The sequence below is a fragment of the Nesoenas mayeri genome, assembly GCF_963082525.1.
Source record: "Nesoenas mayeri genome assembly, chromosome: 3".
Lineage (NCBI taxonomy): Eukaryota > Metazoa > Chordata > Aves > Columbiformes > Columbidae > Nesoenas > Nesoenas mayeri.
The window spans coordinates 120,532,625-120,549,087 of record NC_137544.1 but is presented as its reverse complement, the minus strand read 5'-3'; the positions used below and the strand labels follow the sequence as shown (position 1 = coordinate 120,549,087).

General features: G+C 45.7%; 1 protein-coding gene across 1 annotated transcript in view; it reads left to right on the top strand.

Annotated features, from left to right (window-relative positions):
• Window positions 1-6,102: 6,102 nt before the first annotated feature.
• SPTBN1 (spectrin beta, non-erythrocytic 1) overlaps window positions 6,103-16,463 on the top strand; it is a gene marked incomplete at both ends in the record, with an annotated part of 79,595 nt that continues 69,234 nt past the window's right edge. The window contains one exon of the mRNA XM_080342135.1: window positions 6,103-6,250. Within this exon, the coding sequence (XP_080198261.1) occupies window positions 6,103-6,250 (148 nt within the window). The remainder of the gene's footprint in view (window positions 6,251-16,463) is intronic.

Sequence of the window (16,463 nt, the reverse complement as noted above, 5' to 3'; positions counted from 1 at the left end):
GCAGCCGGAGGAGTCCCCAGCACCCAGGGGGCTGGCTCGGGAAGCAGAGATGGGATCCCTGCAGTGCTCCTGGGTTGGAAAACGCAGAAACAGCCTGGTTGTGCTTGTCATACAAAGGTGGGATTGGGAGCCAGACCCTGCACGCAAGATGGAGAGAGGGTGCTGGAGACCAAGGGAGTTAAAGCCTCACTGGTTTAGTACCTTTACTATTTTACAGTTGGTTTAGCGGCTGCAACGAGCCCAAATGTCAGTGGTTGTGTTGCCCGTATTGTCCTGCGAGGATGGGGCAGCTTGTGTCTCTGGGAAGCGTGCAGGGGATACAACACGGAGCTGAGTGTGGGCAGAGGAGGTTCCTGCAGACACGGGTTAGTGCTGCTGGTGGATTAAGAGTTGAACACGGTGATCTTGAGGGTCTTTTCCAACCAAAATAATTCCACCAGCTCCTGAGGCTTCAGGTTGAGAAGTGGGTAGAATTAAGATGTGCATTTTCCAGCCTTTCTAGGCCGTATGCTCAGAACTTCATTTTTTCAGTTCTGGTCTGCAGACCTCTGAGTTTCTACCTACTTTTTTCAACCACTTTTAGAATTTGGCTGGTGGGGGTGTTTGAAATATGTATGTCATTTTGCATAAGCTTTGTGCAGCTCAGAAGGTGTCCCTGTTGACCTGGTTTTCCTTTCTGGGGAAGCTAAAGTGAGAATCTCACCCTGATGGGGAGACGAGATGGGGCTGGATGCTGGGAGCTCAGAATTCCCATTCTCCAGCTTAAATATGGGTTTAAAATGACATAAAAAAACCAAAATGTCTGTTTCACTGCTGCTATTGATCTGAATATCACTCGGTATAAATGTAAAGTTCAGTTACATCTTAATTAGATTTTCCTCTTGATAATAGGACCAGTAACCTGGAGATGGAAGGGTCTGTGCCCTGTTTTCCACTCACACAGAATTGATATGAACCGTCTGCCACAGGTTGTGCTGGGAACAGTCTATCTACATCAGTAATGAGACAATTTGGGGATTGCCATTCAAAATAGATTTTCTTCAATCACAACGTCATAAAAACCTCTTGACAATCCTTAGATAGTAACATGACACTGACTACAGCCCAGAGTGTTTCACAGAAGAATGGTAACTCTTGAAAAAGTCCTGTTTACTTTAAAGATAAATGTAACTATTAGGAAGTAATTCCAGATGTGTGGGTATGGCACAATTTTAGTGATTATAGTCTTGGCCTGTTTAGTGAATGACATTATCGCATTTAAAAGTAGCCAGTGAATTTTTCTTAAATGATTTCATTCATCAGATGGTCTGAATAAAGCCGTTTATTTTCTGTTATCTGAGAAACAAACAGAGCAGAATCTTGTTTATTTATGAAAACAAATACAAAAGGTCTGACCCCTGGATATTGCCTTTGAAAGCGGCTGAGAAAACGTCCTTCCTGGTAGCTGCTTCTTTCTCCAAGCCCTTTCTTCTTTTTGAAGAGAATGCCAACCCCCCCGCCCTCAAATGATGCAATATATTTTAAAGAATGCTTTGAAATGAAGTGGTTTGATCTCTTCAGACAGAGATGAGGTCCTCTGGTATTGTATCAAGCGCAGAAGGCCATGGAGTGTTATATTTGTTGTCAGTGAGCTCGTTTCTGTTGTGTTCTGAGAATGACAACGGGGTTCTCTGAATTAAGACTGCTCAGGATGTTGACAGCTGAAATTCATGTTACGTTTTGCTCTCCGCAGAAAACACGGTTCCATTATCAGGCTGATATTCCAGCTTAAAGCCAGGCCAGGGTGTTTAAATGACAAAGGTTGTTCCCGCTGGAGCCCAGGCTTTTGTCTGGCCCCGCGCTTTCTGCTGGTGCTACGGATTGTATAGGGATGTCTTGCGCGGGCGCTTTGCGCATGAGTCAGAGCGCTGCCGTCAGCCGCGGGCACAATGCGGCCGGCTCCCGCTTCGTGCTGACCGCGCCGGCAGCCAGGCAGAGCCGTGCCCACCAAGCGCTTGTTGAAATCACCGAGCCCCGGAGGTCTGGCCAGATAGAGCTATGGGATCGAGCAGCAGTTTAGTGCAAGTAGCGTGCCAGGCTTAAAATAAATGTGTGTTACATGTGTGTGTATGTTACGCGCACAGGGTTTTTTCAGCATACGTCTTTCAAGCGCAGGGCTAATTTTATGGATGACCGATTACACTCAAGGTCATTAGTAATGAACTTGGCTATATTAGGAGCTCCAGAAGAATTCTGGACCGTTTTTCCCCGTTACTCTCTGGCCAGTCACAGATGGTGCTGGTGTTTCCATTTGCCAGGTCACTCAGAAGCAAGATTTGCTGGTGTAGCTGCAGCAAGAAGCCTGGAGCTTGTGTTTATCTCCATCTCCGTTCTGGAGGCACCGGGGGCTGTGCTGGACCAGAGCTGCAGCTCAAATCAAGTAAAATTGTTTTCCAGCACAGGCTTAGGGTGGTGGTTGCACATTATGTAGCTGGGTCTTTCTTCAGAAGATGGCAGCGCCGCTTCTATTTCAGTCAGGATGGAATTGTGTTATCCCCACCTCGCCACAGAAGCGCTTTGCTGCAAGGGACTTATTTTTATCCATGCAGAGTGTCTGCTCCCCCTTGGAGCCGCATGGCAGGACGGCAGCTTGGTGTCGGCCCGTGGAGGAGGCGCCGCTTTGATTTGCAGCATCTCTGCAGGATCCGAGCGCGGATGTGGGATAACAGGCCCATTTCATGCTCAGTTTGGCTTTACCCGGGGTAAATTTTGCTCGTGTGATGCTCAGGAAGGGAAAGAGAAGTGATAAAGCAGCAAGTTACAGCTGAATTTTTTCTGGGTCCAGTTATGTGTACGTCTCAACACTGATGATACAGAAAGAGATGAGATCTTGTAACTTGTGAGTTAGCATGTCGCCGCATCTCATTTTTAGGGTCACTGCTTTTATAGCGTGAGCTGCCGCGTTTCCAGTGGCAATTCTGCTCGTCTTCGCGGGGCACTGATGGATACAGCAGGCTGAGAAGATTGAAACAGAAACTGCTGTAGAACAGTCTGATTCCACTCGTTTATACCGTGGGTATTCCGTGGGTTTAATTGGAATTAACCCTGATTTCTGCCTGCGTACAGGAGTCACCGGGAGGCTTTTAAAGTCCGGGTTTGACACTAGACGGGGATGAGCTGCTGAACGCTGTGCAGAAATGTTTCAAATGGGGCTTAATCCTTTCCCCATCTTTGCTCCATCCTTTGTTCATAGCAACAGAATCCATGGGGAAGTGTCAGCCGGGGCGTGCGCAGCGGGGTGACGTTGCAAAAGCCTTTCCCAGAGCAAGGCTTTTCCATTTTCTTTGGGTCTGTTGGCAGCTCACCGTAACTAAAGCGATTTCTTCCCACCTTTTGTGAAGGTTGAATCGCTCACAGACGGGCTTCGCTAACAGCTGCTTATGCAACAGCCTGGAGCGCGGCTCGTTTCTCATTTCTGTGCAAAACGAAGGGATTATTTTGCAAGTAAATACATAAGGAACCAACTGCGGCGGCGAACGGGAGAAAATCAACCCGTCCTTTTTTCTCCTAGAACCATCTGGAAAATGAACGCCTCTGAACGGCGCGGGCAACGGCAGCAAAGAGGTTGTTTTTTCCCCTGTGAGCTGGATTGATGTCATGTGCAGGATACGGGCTTTTTTTGGGCGGAATTTGGGCGTTTTCCAGCCCCCCCTTGCCCGGGACCGCCGGTTTCGCTCCGCGCCCGCCAGGTGGCGCCACCGCGGCGGGAACAGCCCGCGCCCGTGGCCCCGGGCCCCGGCTCCCAGGCCGGGAGCGGCGGGCTGGCCCTGCCCGCTCGCCTCGGGAGGGCGGTTGTGGGAGGAGGGAACGGCCGTTCACCGGCTGCCGTGAGCCCGGGGACGGGGAACCGCCCAGCCTGGGGCTCAGCCCGGGCTGAGGGGACCGAGGGGACCGACGGGCCTGAGGGGGCTGAGGTGACCGAGGGGCCTGAGGCAGCAGGCCCGACTCCGCAGCGCGTACCGAGATAAAAGTGCAACGTTCATGAAGGAGCTCCAGGCTGTGACTCCTCATCTTCTTTTTTTATATATATTTTTTTTCCTATTTTTTGCTATTTTAAACAGCGCAGGGACTGAGCTCACAGGGCTGGGAGCAAAAGGAAGCGAACAGGTAGATCCACAAAATGGAGATTTTTTTCCTCAGGTAGTCTTCTAAGCCTTCCTGTCATATGACCGTTTCTATTAAAACCCAGTCATGCCCCCTTTCCTAAACTGCATTTAAAAATAACGGTTATATTTTTATAAAGGTGAATTGTGCGTGACCTGGGGTCTCTCTGAGCAGGGACTTCGGAGGGGCTGGGTTGAGGAGGGTGCGACATGGCCGCTCCGTTACCCCTGCCATGGGGAGAGCTTTGGGCCTGTGCCCCAGGTCCCTTCACCCCCATGACGGGGAGAACTTTGGGTGTGTGTCCTCAGGTCCCTTCGCCCCCATGACGGGGAGAACTTTGGGTGTGTGTCCCCAGGTCCCTTCACCCCCATGACAGGGAGAACTTTGGGTGTGTGTCCCCAGGTCCCTTCGCCCCCATGACGGGGAGAACTTTGGGTGTGTGTCCCCAGGTCCCCTTCACCCCCATGACGGGGAGAACTTTGGGTGTGTGTCCCCAGGTCCCTTCGCCCCCATGACGGGGAGAACTTTGGGTGTGTGTCCCCAGGTCCCTTCGCCCCCATGACGGGGAGAACTTTGGGTGTGTGTCCCCAGGTCCCTTCGCCCCCATGACGGGGAGAACTTTGGGTGTGTGTCCCCAGGTCCCTTCGCCCCCATGACGGGGAGAACTTTGGGTGTGTGTCCCCAGGTCCCTTCGCCCCCATGACGGGGAGAACTTTGGGTGTGTGTCCCCAGGTCCCTTCGCCCCCATGACGGGGAGAACTTTGGGTGTGTGTCCCCAGGTCCCCTTCACCCCCATGACGGGGAGAACTTTGGGTGTGTGTCCCCAGGTCCCTTCGCCCCCATGACAGGGAGAACTTTGGGTGTGTGTCCCCAGGTCCCTTCGCCCCCATGACGGGGAGAACTTTGGGTCTGTGTCCCCAGGTCCCTTCGCCCCCATGACGGGGAGAACTTTGGGTCTGTGCCCCCAGGTCCCTTCGCCCCCATGATGGGGAGAACTTTGGGTGTGTGTCCCCAGGTCCCCTTCACCCCCATGATGGGGAGAACTTTGGGTCCCTGCCCCAGGCCCACGCCTGTTCCTGCAGCGTTCACAGCCCCTGGTTTAACAGCCATTTACAACCTCCCTCCTCTCCTAGAGGAGGAGGTGTTAGGCTCTTTTATATTTAGTGCTGATAAGTACATGCAAATTCCGATTAGAAGATGGGGCATGGATACTAACGGTATCTTGACTGCCTGAAAGAGGAGAACCTCATGTCAAGAGTTGCGTTGGTGGGCTACCATTTTGTTGCTAGGGAGAGTTCAAAGCAAATGCATCAGTTGTTTTTATCTGATTAGTTCATAAATAAAGTCAGTATTTGCATGTGAAGTCAGTATTTGCATGTGAAGAAAGAGATGCTTGTTCAGATCTGTGTTAAAAGGCTTCAAATGCTTATGGGACTTTTTAAGCATTTGCATTTTTTTTTCCTCAGAATTTGCACTGTATTGTAAAGGTGTCAAGGTCTTTTTTGCACTTGGGGTTTTTATTCACCGAGCTATCCATGGCTCCATATGCTTTAGCCAACATTCACAGATTTATAAAGTCAACAGGCTGCTTTTGAAGATAACCATTGTGAAAGTGTTTTACTGCACCCATTCATACATGTTCCACTTTGTGTGGATTTGAACATGACAATTCTGCATATAAGAATAGCTACTGGCTTGAAATCTTGGTTTTGTCAAGTAGTTCAATTTTTAAAGAGGCTTGGAGCGTTCAGGTGCTTTCTTATTGGTATCTCATATTTTCTTGAACTTGTACCTACGTTTTGAGTAAAAGTTATTGATTTTTTGAAACCAGAAGTCTCAAGCTTGTATGTTACTACTTTCGTCTTATATATACGTGTTCTAAATGATTATTATGTATTTTTGCTTTACAGAGGTTTTTAAGAAGAATCTGATGGTGAGAATAGGTTAAGAAGACTCAGGATGACGACAACAGTAGCGACAGATTATGACAATATCGAGATCCAACAGCAGTACAGCGATGTCAACAACCGCTGGGACGTCGACGACTGGGACAATGAAAACAGTTCTGCTCGGCTGTTTGAGCGATCCCGCATCAAGGCCCTGGCTGGTAAGTTCGCATCGCTTGAGCAGAGTTCTGGTGCTGGATATATGGGGTAGTATTGTTTCGATTGGGTTTCTGTGTTTGGGCAGTGACGTTGATTTCTGGATTTGGAAAAAAAGCAGAGGGATGACAGAATTCTGCTTCAAAATCTCTTCATTTGGAGGTGTTTGAAACATCTCACTTGGTCCAAAATGGAGGAGTTTGGTAGGCGGAGACAGTTGTCATTTAGTAAATAATGCTGGAGCTACAAATTTCTACCAATACATTCAATCTTCTCCTGAATTACACTCTCATCAGCAGACAAATGAAATTTGATTTGGCCTTTTTTTTTTTTGTCTTTAAAACATTTGATTATTGCATATTAAGGGCTGTACATTAACCAAATTTGTTTATGCAGCAAGGAGTTTATGTCATGTCCCCTCAGCTCTGAGGCATTGCCCTGCAAAGCAATTTTTATGCGTTCTGTAAATGATTTCCTGACTCTCATGGTAGCATGCCCACATTCCTGACCTCTGGACAAAATGCCTCGCTAACATGGGACATACCGCCAGCGCGGAAAGCAGCTCAAAATGTGCTGGGCTTTCTGCTAGTGAAATCTTACTTACAAGGACAGTTTTAAACCCAATGCTTTGTAATGTGTTGAAGGAGGTTTATTAAATTAAGCGTGCTGAGGCAAAAGTATCATGTGTTCCATTTGTGATTCCAATGAGAGCGAGTCGGGAGCGCAGGGTGCCCTTTGCCCTCTCGCTGCCGGCCGGAGGGTGGATGAGATGCAGAACCCCGTTACCTGTAGGAACGGGGCAGGATCAGGTTTGGGCCAAGCAGCAGGGAAATAAAGTAGTTCACGCAGGTGGGCAGAGAGCAGATCGGATAACCCTTACCGAGGGTGGCGATGGTATCGACTTCATGGAGCTGCTCGCAGAAAGGATGTGTGCTAAATTTTGCTATATTTAGAAGACGTGTAATTACAGCGGGTCTCATACAGTGTGCATTTGAAATTACAGCTGAAACGCCCGACCTGGAATGGGGCTGTGCGAGGTGGGGTCACAGGCAATGCCTGTGGTGGTAGGTTGGTATAAACCAGCACAAGATGAGAAGGATCTTAACCTTTTTTTAATATTTTGATATATAGTTTGCTCTTGTTTGAGGAAGAAACTGTATTTCTGTCACGTCAGTGGTTGTAGGTTATATTGCGTGCCTTGGGTGGGAAGTGCTTCTAGCACAAAGCTCATTAGCTGCATGTGGGTCCCAGATCCAGCCTTTACTGCAATTGACTGGTCCGGTTACTTTTATGGCAAGCAGAGCTCCCCACCGGAGTAATGAATAATAAACATGAAACTCTTATTTCAAGGAGAAGTAACATAAGGAAAGTACTTGAATTATTTAGATAACCTAAAACATATACCGATGTCAAAGCAAATAATTTTGCTCAAGATTCGGTTCAGAGCTGTATTTAAACATTTTCCCGGAGCATAATGCATTTATATATTTTATTAATAAGTATTACTGATTGTTATTTTAATTTGATACATTTCATACCTGTAATTCTCTGCTATTAGTGTTGAGAATGCTGTGTGCTGCCAAAACCTGGCTTAGCGTACTGCACTGCTGCAGCACTGCTTGAAAGCCTAATCATGCTGCAGGGAGAGAGGAACGAAGAGAGGTTTCTATTGCAAATGAAAGATTCTAGTTAAAGGCTGAGCCGTGGTACTCCTGGCACCGTTCAGTGCGTGTTTCTGGGTGTGCTGTCTGGTGGGTAATCTTCCCGTGCGTGTCCCCCAAAAGGCCCTTGCAGGTTTTTAAGAGCTGCAGCCTGCAGCAGCAATAATCTCTGTCAGTTATGCTCTTTAAATTGAGACAGGCTCTTTCTGGAAAGGTGTGCTCTAGTTCAGCTGCTGTCATAGGGCCGGACATGATAATCGCTGTGTGGAAGCCTCTGGCTGGTAGCGCACACAAAGCCACACCAGGTGACATCAGGAGGCTCTTCTGGGCTCTAAATCCCATCAGTTTGACTGTCTGTTGCACTGGCACTTTCTCCTGGGTGAATTTCACTGCTCTCTCAGCAGAAGTAGTTACAGGCAGGGCCTGTGTTTACTGAGTAACACTCCAGCCTGATGTGGATGGGCACTGGCTCTTTGTGGGCACGAGCATCTTCCTGTATCTGCAAGACTGGCCATCTTCTGACAACAGCAGTTTTCTTCCCAGAGGTTCTAGATCAGTTGTGTCTAAAGACTGGACGTCCAGCTCTTTAGTATGTCTGCCTTTTATTAAAGTGACAAGACAAATCAAAATACTGTCAACATCTTGCAGTTTATGAAATGCACTTCTGTCATTATCTTCTTGTCCTAGTATGGAAGGTTTCAAAACAAACAGGCACTGGTTCTTTATTCCCCATCTCTAAGATGCGAAGTGTTGTGTTCAGAAGTAGAACAGCCGTAGTGACTCATGGCTCAGCGTGAATCTTTCTGTTAGTGAAAACATCCTCTGTCCACATTCTTCAACAAGTTGTGAAATGCCTCTTCTGTGAAGCTTCCATCTTGTATCCATTGTAGTGTACTGTAATTTAAACGAAACTTCCTTTAAGGTAAAGAAAGGCAGAGAGTGAGCAGGCAAGAAGAGAGTTCTGTGGCCAGAGTCTGATACTCTGTTCTAGAAAGAACCATAATGGCCCCATGTTCCGTCAGAGTATTGAAATATTTAAACAGCAAAGCAGCAGATGATGGGCAGAACAATCTGTGATCAGAACAGACAATGTGTTGGAGAAAAGCTCAGTTAAAGCAGGAACGATATAATGATGTTGGAAAAACGCTACTGGCAGCACAGCAGCTGATAACAGGTATTATTAAAGTGGTCTGTATACCCTGAAAACCAGAATGCGAAGGATTGGTTCAATTTTAAACAAATCATCTGGGAACTCAGCTTTCAATCAGGATTCAGATTTGAAGGGATATGCAACCAGATTGGTTGCCGTTCGTGTTGAACTAACTCGCTCTGGAACTGATATGAGAAGAAGGTAACCCATCCCTACTTCATAGAGTAAGATATCCCGCTGTAGGAAATCAGCTTTCACCTGTCCTTGTTCTCTGTGGTTCTTCAGAAGGTCTTGCTGGAAGATCAGGTAATTCTACCTGCTCTCTAGAAGCCAAAAAGAGATCATGTTTGTGTGAAATTCTTCATTCACAAATCCTCAAGTGTTGGATTTCGTCTCTCAAGGACCATTAGCTAACAAGATTTGCTGTGCAGCGCCTTGGTGCACAGAGTTCCTATAAAAGCCTTAGGAGATAGTTCAGTTGTTTAGCAGAATTTTTCCCACTTGCTCTGGGACTGTGACATTCAGATGTACCTCGGACGCTGTTTTCAGGTGGTACGAGAATTGTCACCTCCAAAACTTTCCGTTTCTTCAGTTAGCTAATTCAATATTAAAAAATGCTTGGCTAAAGTTACTCGCTTTTCTGCTCATTTGTATTTTGCCCTTTTGTCCTCTGCGTTCACCTGAGTGACCAGCAGGTCTGTGACTCAGCTGCCTGGCCCACGAATGGAAACAGTTTCAAAGTTTATGAAATAAGCTGTGCATTCCTGTCTCAGCTCCGCCCGAGGGACCGAGCACAGGTCAGGACACTTGGTCGTGTTGCACGGAGCTCACGGGGAATACAGGTGAGGAGACTGCATTCGTCATGCAGCTTTCCTTGGTTGTCACAAAGAGAAAACAGGCTTGGAATTCACGCCTGTAACTTAAATTCTCCCAGAAGCAAAAGGGACAAATCATTGAAATTGTCACTGAGTTTATGCTGTTGAAAAGTGTTTCGTTTTAGAAAAGATGGAGAAAACTTGCAATGGGGAAGTGCTGGGGCTAGTTAGCCCTTTGAACCTTGATATTTAAGGCATTCCTGCCAGAGCTCCAGTGCAAAAAGTCAGCAGAACAACCCCCCAAAAAAGCAAAAAGAAAGATCCTGCCTGTTGTACTCTTCAGGTATCACACACCTGCTTGTCCCTGCTCTCTAACATTTCTCTCCTAGTGAAGTTGTGACTGTTTTACTCTGAGTAGACACTAAAGGTAGAAAAAATCTGCACAGTCAGACTGAAGTGTCAGGTCTCAAGTCAATAAAAAAGGACAAAATACAATGATTTAGAGGTTAAGAGAATAAATCTTCGGTTCATTGTCAGCTTTGAAAGATCATACTGAGAATAGTCTGCGGTACATTTCATGAATATCCAGTACCTGAGCTATCTGGGACTTGAAAATCAGTGCACTAATTTTAATAACAGCAAGTGGTTGAGGAAGGAGAACTCAGCAGTATATTGGTGCTTGTAAATCAAGTTTGAAGGGCATGTGAATGATTCACTTGACACTAAATAGAAATAAAAACCTTACAGAGGTTAAACTGCGGATGCATCTTCTCAGCACTGGCATGGCAGTGCTGTTTATTAGTCTGTGTTTTTGTTTAGCAGCCAAGGGCCTAATGCAGACTTAGGTAAGCGTGAAAGGGCTTATTTTGAAAAATCTTATTTTGCTCAGATAAGAGCTGATGGAATTATTGCAGCAAAAGCTTTTCCAAATATTGACCTCACCCAATGCTTTCCCTCTGAATTTCACTCTGGAACAATTTCTCCACTGTAGTTTGTAAGCTGCAATACCTTACCAGAGTCTGTAGGAGGCTGGTTTTAAATGAGAAGTGTAATTTGATGTGTTCTGTGTCATGCAGCCATGAACGGAGAAAGCATGGCAGTGGGGAAGCTGCTGTCCCCACGCGTGTCACCTGCGTGCTGACCGTGACTGCGGATGAACACTGATCACAAAACAAGAAAATCTTAGCCCATCTGTCACTGCCAATTAATGTGTTAGCTTTTGAAGTTGCTGGTGGAAAACTGTTTCTAAAGCAAATAGGAAAAACCAGGCAATAAAACATATTTTGCTCTTAGCTTTTTGTTTGTAAAGGCCATCAGTAGACTGACCCAAAAAGAAATATCACTGTATGTCTACGGTACATACAATAACTTTCAAGTAAACCTGAAAAACTTGTATTCAGTGATGTCCCATCAAAAACATAATTTGGTACAGAGGTAATTTGTATCTCATTCCTATTGTAATGTGATTTTGGTATCAATTATGCATAGCTTGGGGGTTTGGGTGCTCTCTCTCCCCCTCTTTAGAATCAAACAGTGCAAACTGTGTGGAGGTGTAAGTGGGATTCTCTGCAGTCTGATCAGATCTCAGATCTGTGGTCCCATGTAGCTTCCTGATTACAGAACCAAGGTGCTGAAAAAAGCACCATGGAAGGGAACTGAGGGGTTTTCTGGAATCGTCCATGCTTGTGTTCTTCATGGGTAGTAGCTGTGATTACTTGGTAACAGTGATGCAGGAGAGTGACTGCGTCCTGGTGAATGACTGTAATCTGGCGCAGATTGCTTGGGCAGGACAAGCGGAGATGGAAAAATGGGTTTTCTGCTTCTTTGGGAAGGGAGCAGAATAGGAGCAGTTGCTGGCAGCCCTGCTCTGGAAAGTCTGACAGCTGCAGTCATTTTATGTCTGATTAAATTCTTTCAAGACTAAGCAATATTGAGTTGGACCCGTCCACAGGAGCGCCCAGTGTCCTGCCAGCAAATGGGCCTGTATTGATCCACCTTTAGATCTTGGAATTCCTGTGCATTAAGCTCCTGGACTGGAATACAGGTTCCATATCTGCTGCTCATCATTTCTTGTGGAGAACTCCAAGCCCACACCAGTCCTTGGGCGCAAGGGGCTGAGTCTATGCTTGGAATGCAAGGCAGTAATTTAGCAAAATAAGGTACGAGAGAATTCTGTACTGTAGTCAAGTGATTAAATATAAAAAACCATCTGTACCTAGGGGAAGAAGATGGGAAACTAATATACATGTGCTGACTCTGTGTGGGCGTGTGCCTGCGCATATCTGCTTTTAGGCTGTTACTGATGAAATACCATGAGAGTAATCCTGAAAGCAGGTAAATAAATCTGCTTTATCATACCGGGTATCAGACACAGTGGCACTACACTGACTTCCATAGTGCGCTTCCTTCCTTGTGCTGCTTGGAGGTGAGGACTGAGCCTTAACTCCCAGGCTGGCCCAGCACAGCTCTCTCCTGTCTGTTTTAGTTTTCGTCATGCACTCATCACCATGGCACCGGGAACGGCTGAAAGCACCAGGGGACGGGCTTTTGGCTGCCAGCAGCGCCGAGATGAGCGACATGCCGCATTGTGCATCAGCTGAAGCAGGGACAGGGAGAGGCAAGGCAGGATTCCTGAAGGGGAGTGAAGCGCTCTGGCTGCACCAGCTGCTCAAGGAAAAGCAAAAGACTGGGAGCTAAAGCCTCTGTGCAGTTAGTGAGAGCTAAGCCAGGAGCAGTAGTGGGGCTGGGGTAAAATCACACTGCAGTTGGTGGTTTAGGAGGAGACCTACCAGCCAGATTGTCACCGGTGTAAACTGGCATCTCCCTTGGCTTCTGTGAGACCGCGCTGACTTACATCAGCTGGAACACAGCCCCATCACGGGAAACCTGAAAACACTCTAATGTTCTTTGCTGTTGGAATCAATGTTTTGAGGATATTTAATTCGGAGAAACCATGGGACCCTTCATTGAAACGAGATTATTTTTAGATATTTTGCTGAGTTGTCATAATGGAAAGGGTTTCTAATTTATAGAAGCTACATCCCAATAGCAGCAATATTATTTTTTAAAATGATGACTGTTATCAGGGGTAAGCTTGGCTGTGGATGCATTTCAAAGCCTATTCAGGAGCCTGTAATTTAAAAGAAGTCTTTCCACAAAAAATGTGTATGCAGAAGAGAATGTTCTCGTCTCATGTCTTCAGCATCTAACTAGCGATGTTACTCTGTTTATTTCATTTATGCAGCCAAATCTGCAATGTGCCTTGCATTTTTCCTTCTGTTTGTTGCTTGGATACTGCATGAAAGCACTCCCTGAAGTATAAATAATGTCTAGCAGAGCATACTGCAAAGCGAAATTCGATACAGGATTAAAAAATGTTTACTAATTTCTGTTAGCCTTGGAGCTCTTCTAATGGGGAGAGATTAGTGATGAAATCATTCTCTCGGATCAGAGCTTTGATTCTTATCTTGAGGTAATATCCTGGAGAGAGAAACCCCGAGTGCCTGGAGATGAATTGCCTTGGAACCGGGCTGAGGAGCAGACAGGTAGAGAGGGTGAAGAAAATTCACTTCCACGTTCCACTTTTCCAGTTTGTAGCATTATTCCTGGCCGTTTGGGACTCTCCAAGTGAGCCGTGCTAACACTACTGGGTTTTTTTGCCAACCACTTTGTATGTGCCTGTTGTATAATTATTTTTTTGAAGTTTTGCTTCCTTTAAATATTGTGAAGCCTTGAGGGTGGATGGGTGTCGGACATGGACAGTATTTGTACACATAAGTCTATAATATATTATTACGTTTATTCTAAAGTGAATAATAACTTCACAAGTTTCAGGTAGTACTTGTCAATTGATCACTCAGGTTGTTTTGCAGAGATAGACAATTCCCAAGGGTGGAAATTTTGTGGGTGAGTTCCAATGAAAGAAGGTTTTTGAATATAATCAGAGAGATGTCTCCTTCATTTTGGCTTTAAAATGAGGCTTTCGACTCATGTTTCTACATCTAGTGTGTTTAAAACCACAAAACCCCAAACCAACAAACAAAAAACTTCCAACATTTTTTTCCTAATACTTCCTTCTCTCTCACTTTGAATGAACGACAGATCAGCACAAGCCTGTGCTACCGTGGCTTTCCTGGAACTTTGTTCCTTAGATGTAAGAGGATCTAAAATTCTGTAGGAAGCCAAATTAACTTCAGGGGTTTCTAATTTAGGGGCTTGAGCTCCTCCAGTTATGGAATTGGGAGAATGGAGAGCTAATGTTTTGTTCCTCTGAACTGACTGTGTGTGAACGTGGCTGGTCACAGTCAGGATGGATTTGTGAACATCGCTGTAGTTTGTGCTTTCTGTTGTAGCTGCGTGAAGCAAGGGAAATAATATAAATAAATACCCTGGCTTATGAAGATTTGTAAAGATCAGTGTGTTCTGCGTCTTGTTCTCACCCAATTTCCAGTTTTGCTCAGGAGTAGCAGGAGATTGAATTTTCATGCCTGAGTGATTATGGTGGAGCAACAGTGCGTGTTCTGTGCTCGTGGTCAAACTGCAGAAAAAGAGAAAGCAGTGCAAAAGGAAGGAGAGAAAAAGAAGGTGGGAATATTTCACTTTCTTTTTCCTACATATAAACATAGATGCAATTCAGATAGAGGAGGGAGAGGCAATGAATGTAGTTCCAGCTTCTGAAAAAGTACATTAAAACCCATAAAAAAAAAAAAAAAGAATTTTCTGGATGGAGATGCAGAAGTGGAGATGCCAGAATCTCACAGAAAGGGGGTGTGTTAGGTACGTTACCTGTGTATCACGTTTGATTTTTAATAGACTTTTTAGGGGTTATTCATGCAAGCCGGGGAGCAAACCAAGTGCATTTCATGGGCCACAACCAAAACCTGAGAGCGTTCGAGGGTTTTGGGGACAGTTTCTGTGCTGTGCCAAGTGCAGGGAGCGTGGGAAGTGGCGCAGTTCAGAAGAGCTCATTAGGACTGGAGTGCAAACCAGCACAACCAGCAGTGGCTCCTGTAGCCCTTTTCTGCGGGCTGTCCTGGCAGGTGTGCGCTGCTGCAGTTAGCAAGGACACGCTGTTACAAAAGTCATGTCAACTTTCCTGTTAATCTGGGACTTGTGCAAACTGAAACCCGAAACTAGGTGGAACTGACCCAGTTTCAGTAATAAATTGATATTCTGGCCTGATTTGTGAGAAGATTCCCAAAGGTTTCGTGCTGCTTTGGTGTCAGACGTCACAACCTACAGGTTCATCTGGAGCCCAGAGCTGGTTTGTGCCTGGGACTCGGTGCAGAGTTGCTGGAAGGGCAGCTTGGACGTGGCAAAAGGAGAACAGACTCTTCTGTGATACAAATACATGTGTCTTGCTTTTTAATCAGCCCCTTTTCCATATGTTTTGATTGTGTTGGCTCTCCTGAGCCCAGAAAATACATGTGGATGGGACCTGGAGGACCAAATGCCTTGGTGTTTGCCAATGGCCTGAAATCCCCTTTAAACAGAAAGATTGAAATAACTCTCTGAAACAGAACTCTTGCTTAACTGCGTATCTCTTGTTTGTATTTATTTCCCCTTCTTATGAGACAGTTGTGAAGTATTGCAGGAAATGGTGGGTTTGTAAGGCAAATGGTTCCATTCCCACTAATACCTGCAGAAGAGGTAATTAAGTTGGCACACTAATTTCTGCTCAGTGTGTGGGCTGCTTCTGTCTGTGTTCCAGCATCTTAGATATAATCTAGAGGGAAAAGAGCTAACTCTTCAGGATTCATTTGATGCAGATTGTCAAATATGATAAAAACCCCTATTTCCTATTACATTCTAGAACAATCTGCAACCAACCCCATCTTTCCTTACTCTGCGTATATAGGAGAGGTTCTGGTTTTGCTGTGTAGATGGAGGTGTCAGCAGAGAAGTCAAGACAGACAAAGGTGAATTGTGAGTTTTCAGTTCTTAGCTGAGGTGCTGAGGGGATGTGTAAGAACTTTATCCTCTTTCAGGAGAAGAGCAAATGTTATGTGATTTTTTTTGGTGGCATTTTAGATTAATAAATCATCCTTTTTATCTTGTAATTTTTTTTCTAGTTAGTCACCAACTGGAGAGTTTACAAGAGCAAATACGAGTAAAGAGGAAAGACAAGGGTGATGATTAACCAGATTCGTAATTATTGAAAGCTCTGGTGTGCATTCTGCTTCCCATTAGGAAGATAATTGTCTTGTGTGGAGTTGTAAAATCGCATCTTTCTTTCAGAACGCAGCAGTGCAACTCATACGTTTGTTTTATGGTACGCCGGCAACATTTTGTGCGTTGCTTTCTTGGGTTTTGCATATACATTAAGTGATGAATCCGTGTGGAGTGTGGGCCTGTTTTGGCCATCGAGTCTGCCGTGTGTGCTGTCTTCATTGCTGACCCAGGAAAACCAGGCAATGTTGGCTGAGTTTATTGGTGGAACATAGTGTAGATTGATGGGTGGATGAGGTCGGCAGGGAATTTATAGCTCTTCCACTTCTAGTGAGGCTGTGCGGGTAATATTAACGCTGCACTCTTACCCGGTTATTTTCTGCAAAAGTTATGAACTGGATCCTCAGCCAGGAATTTCTTAGAG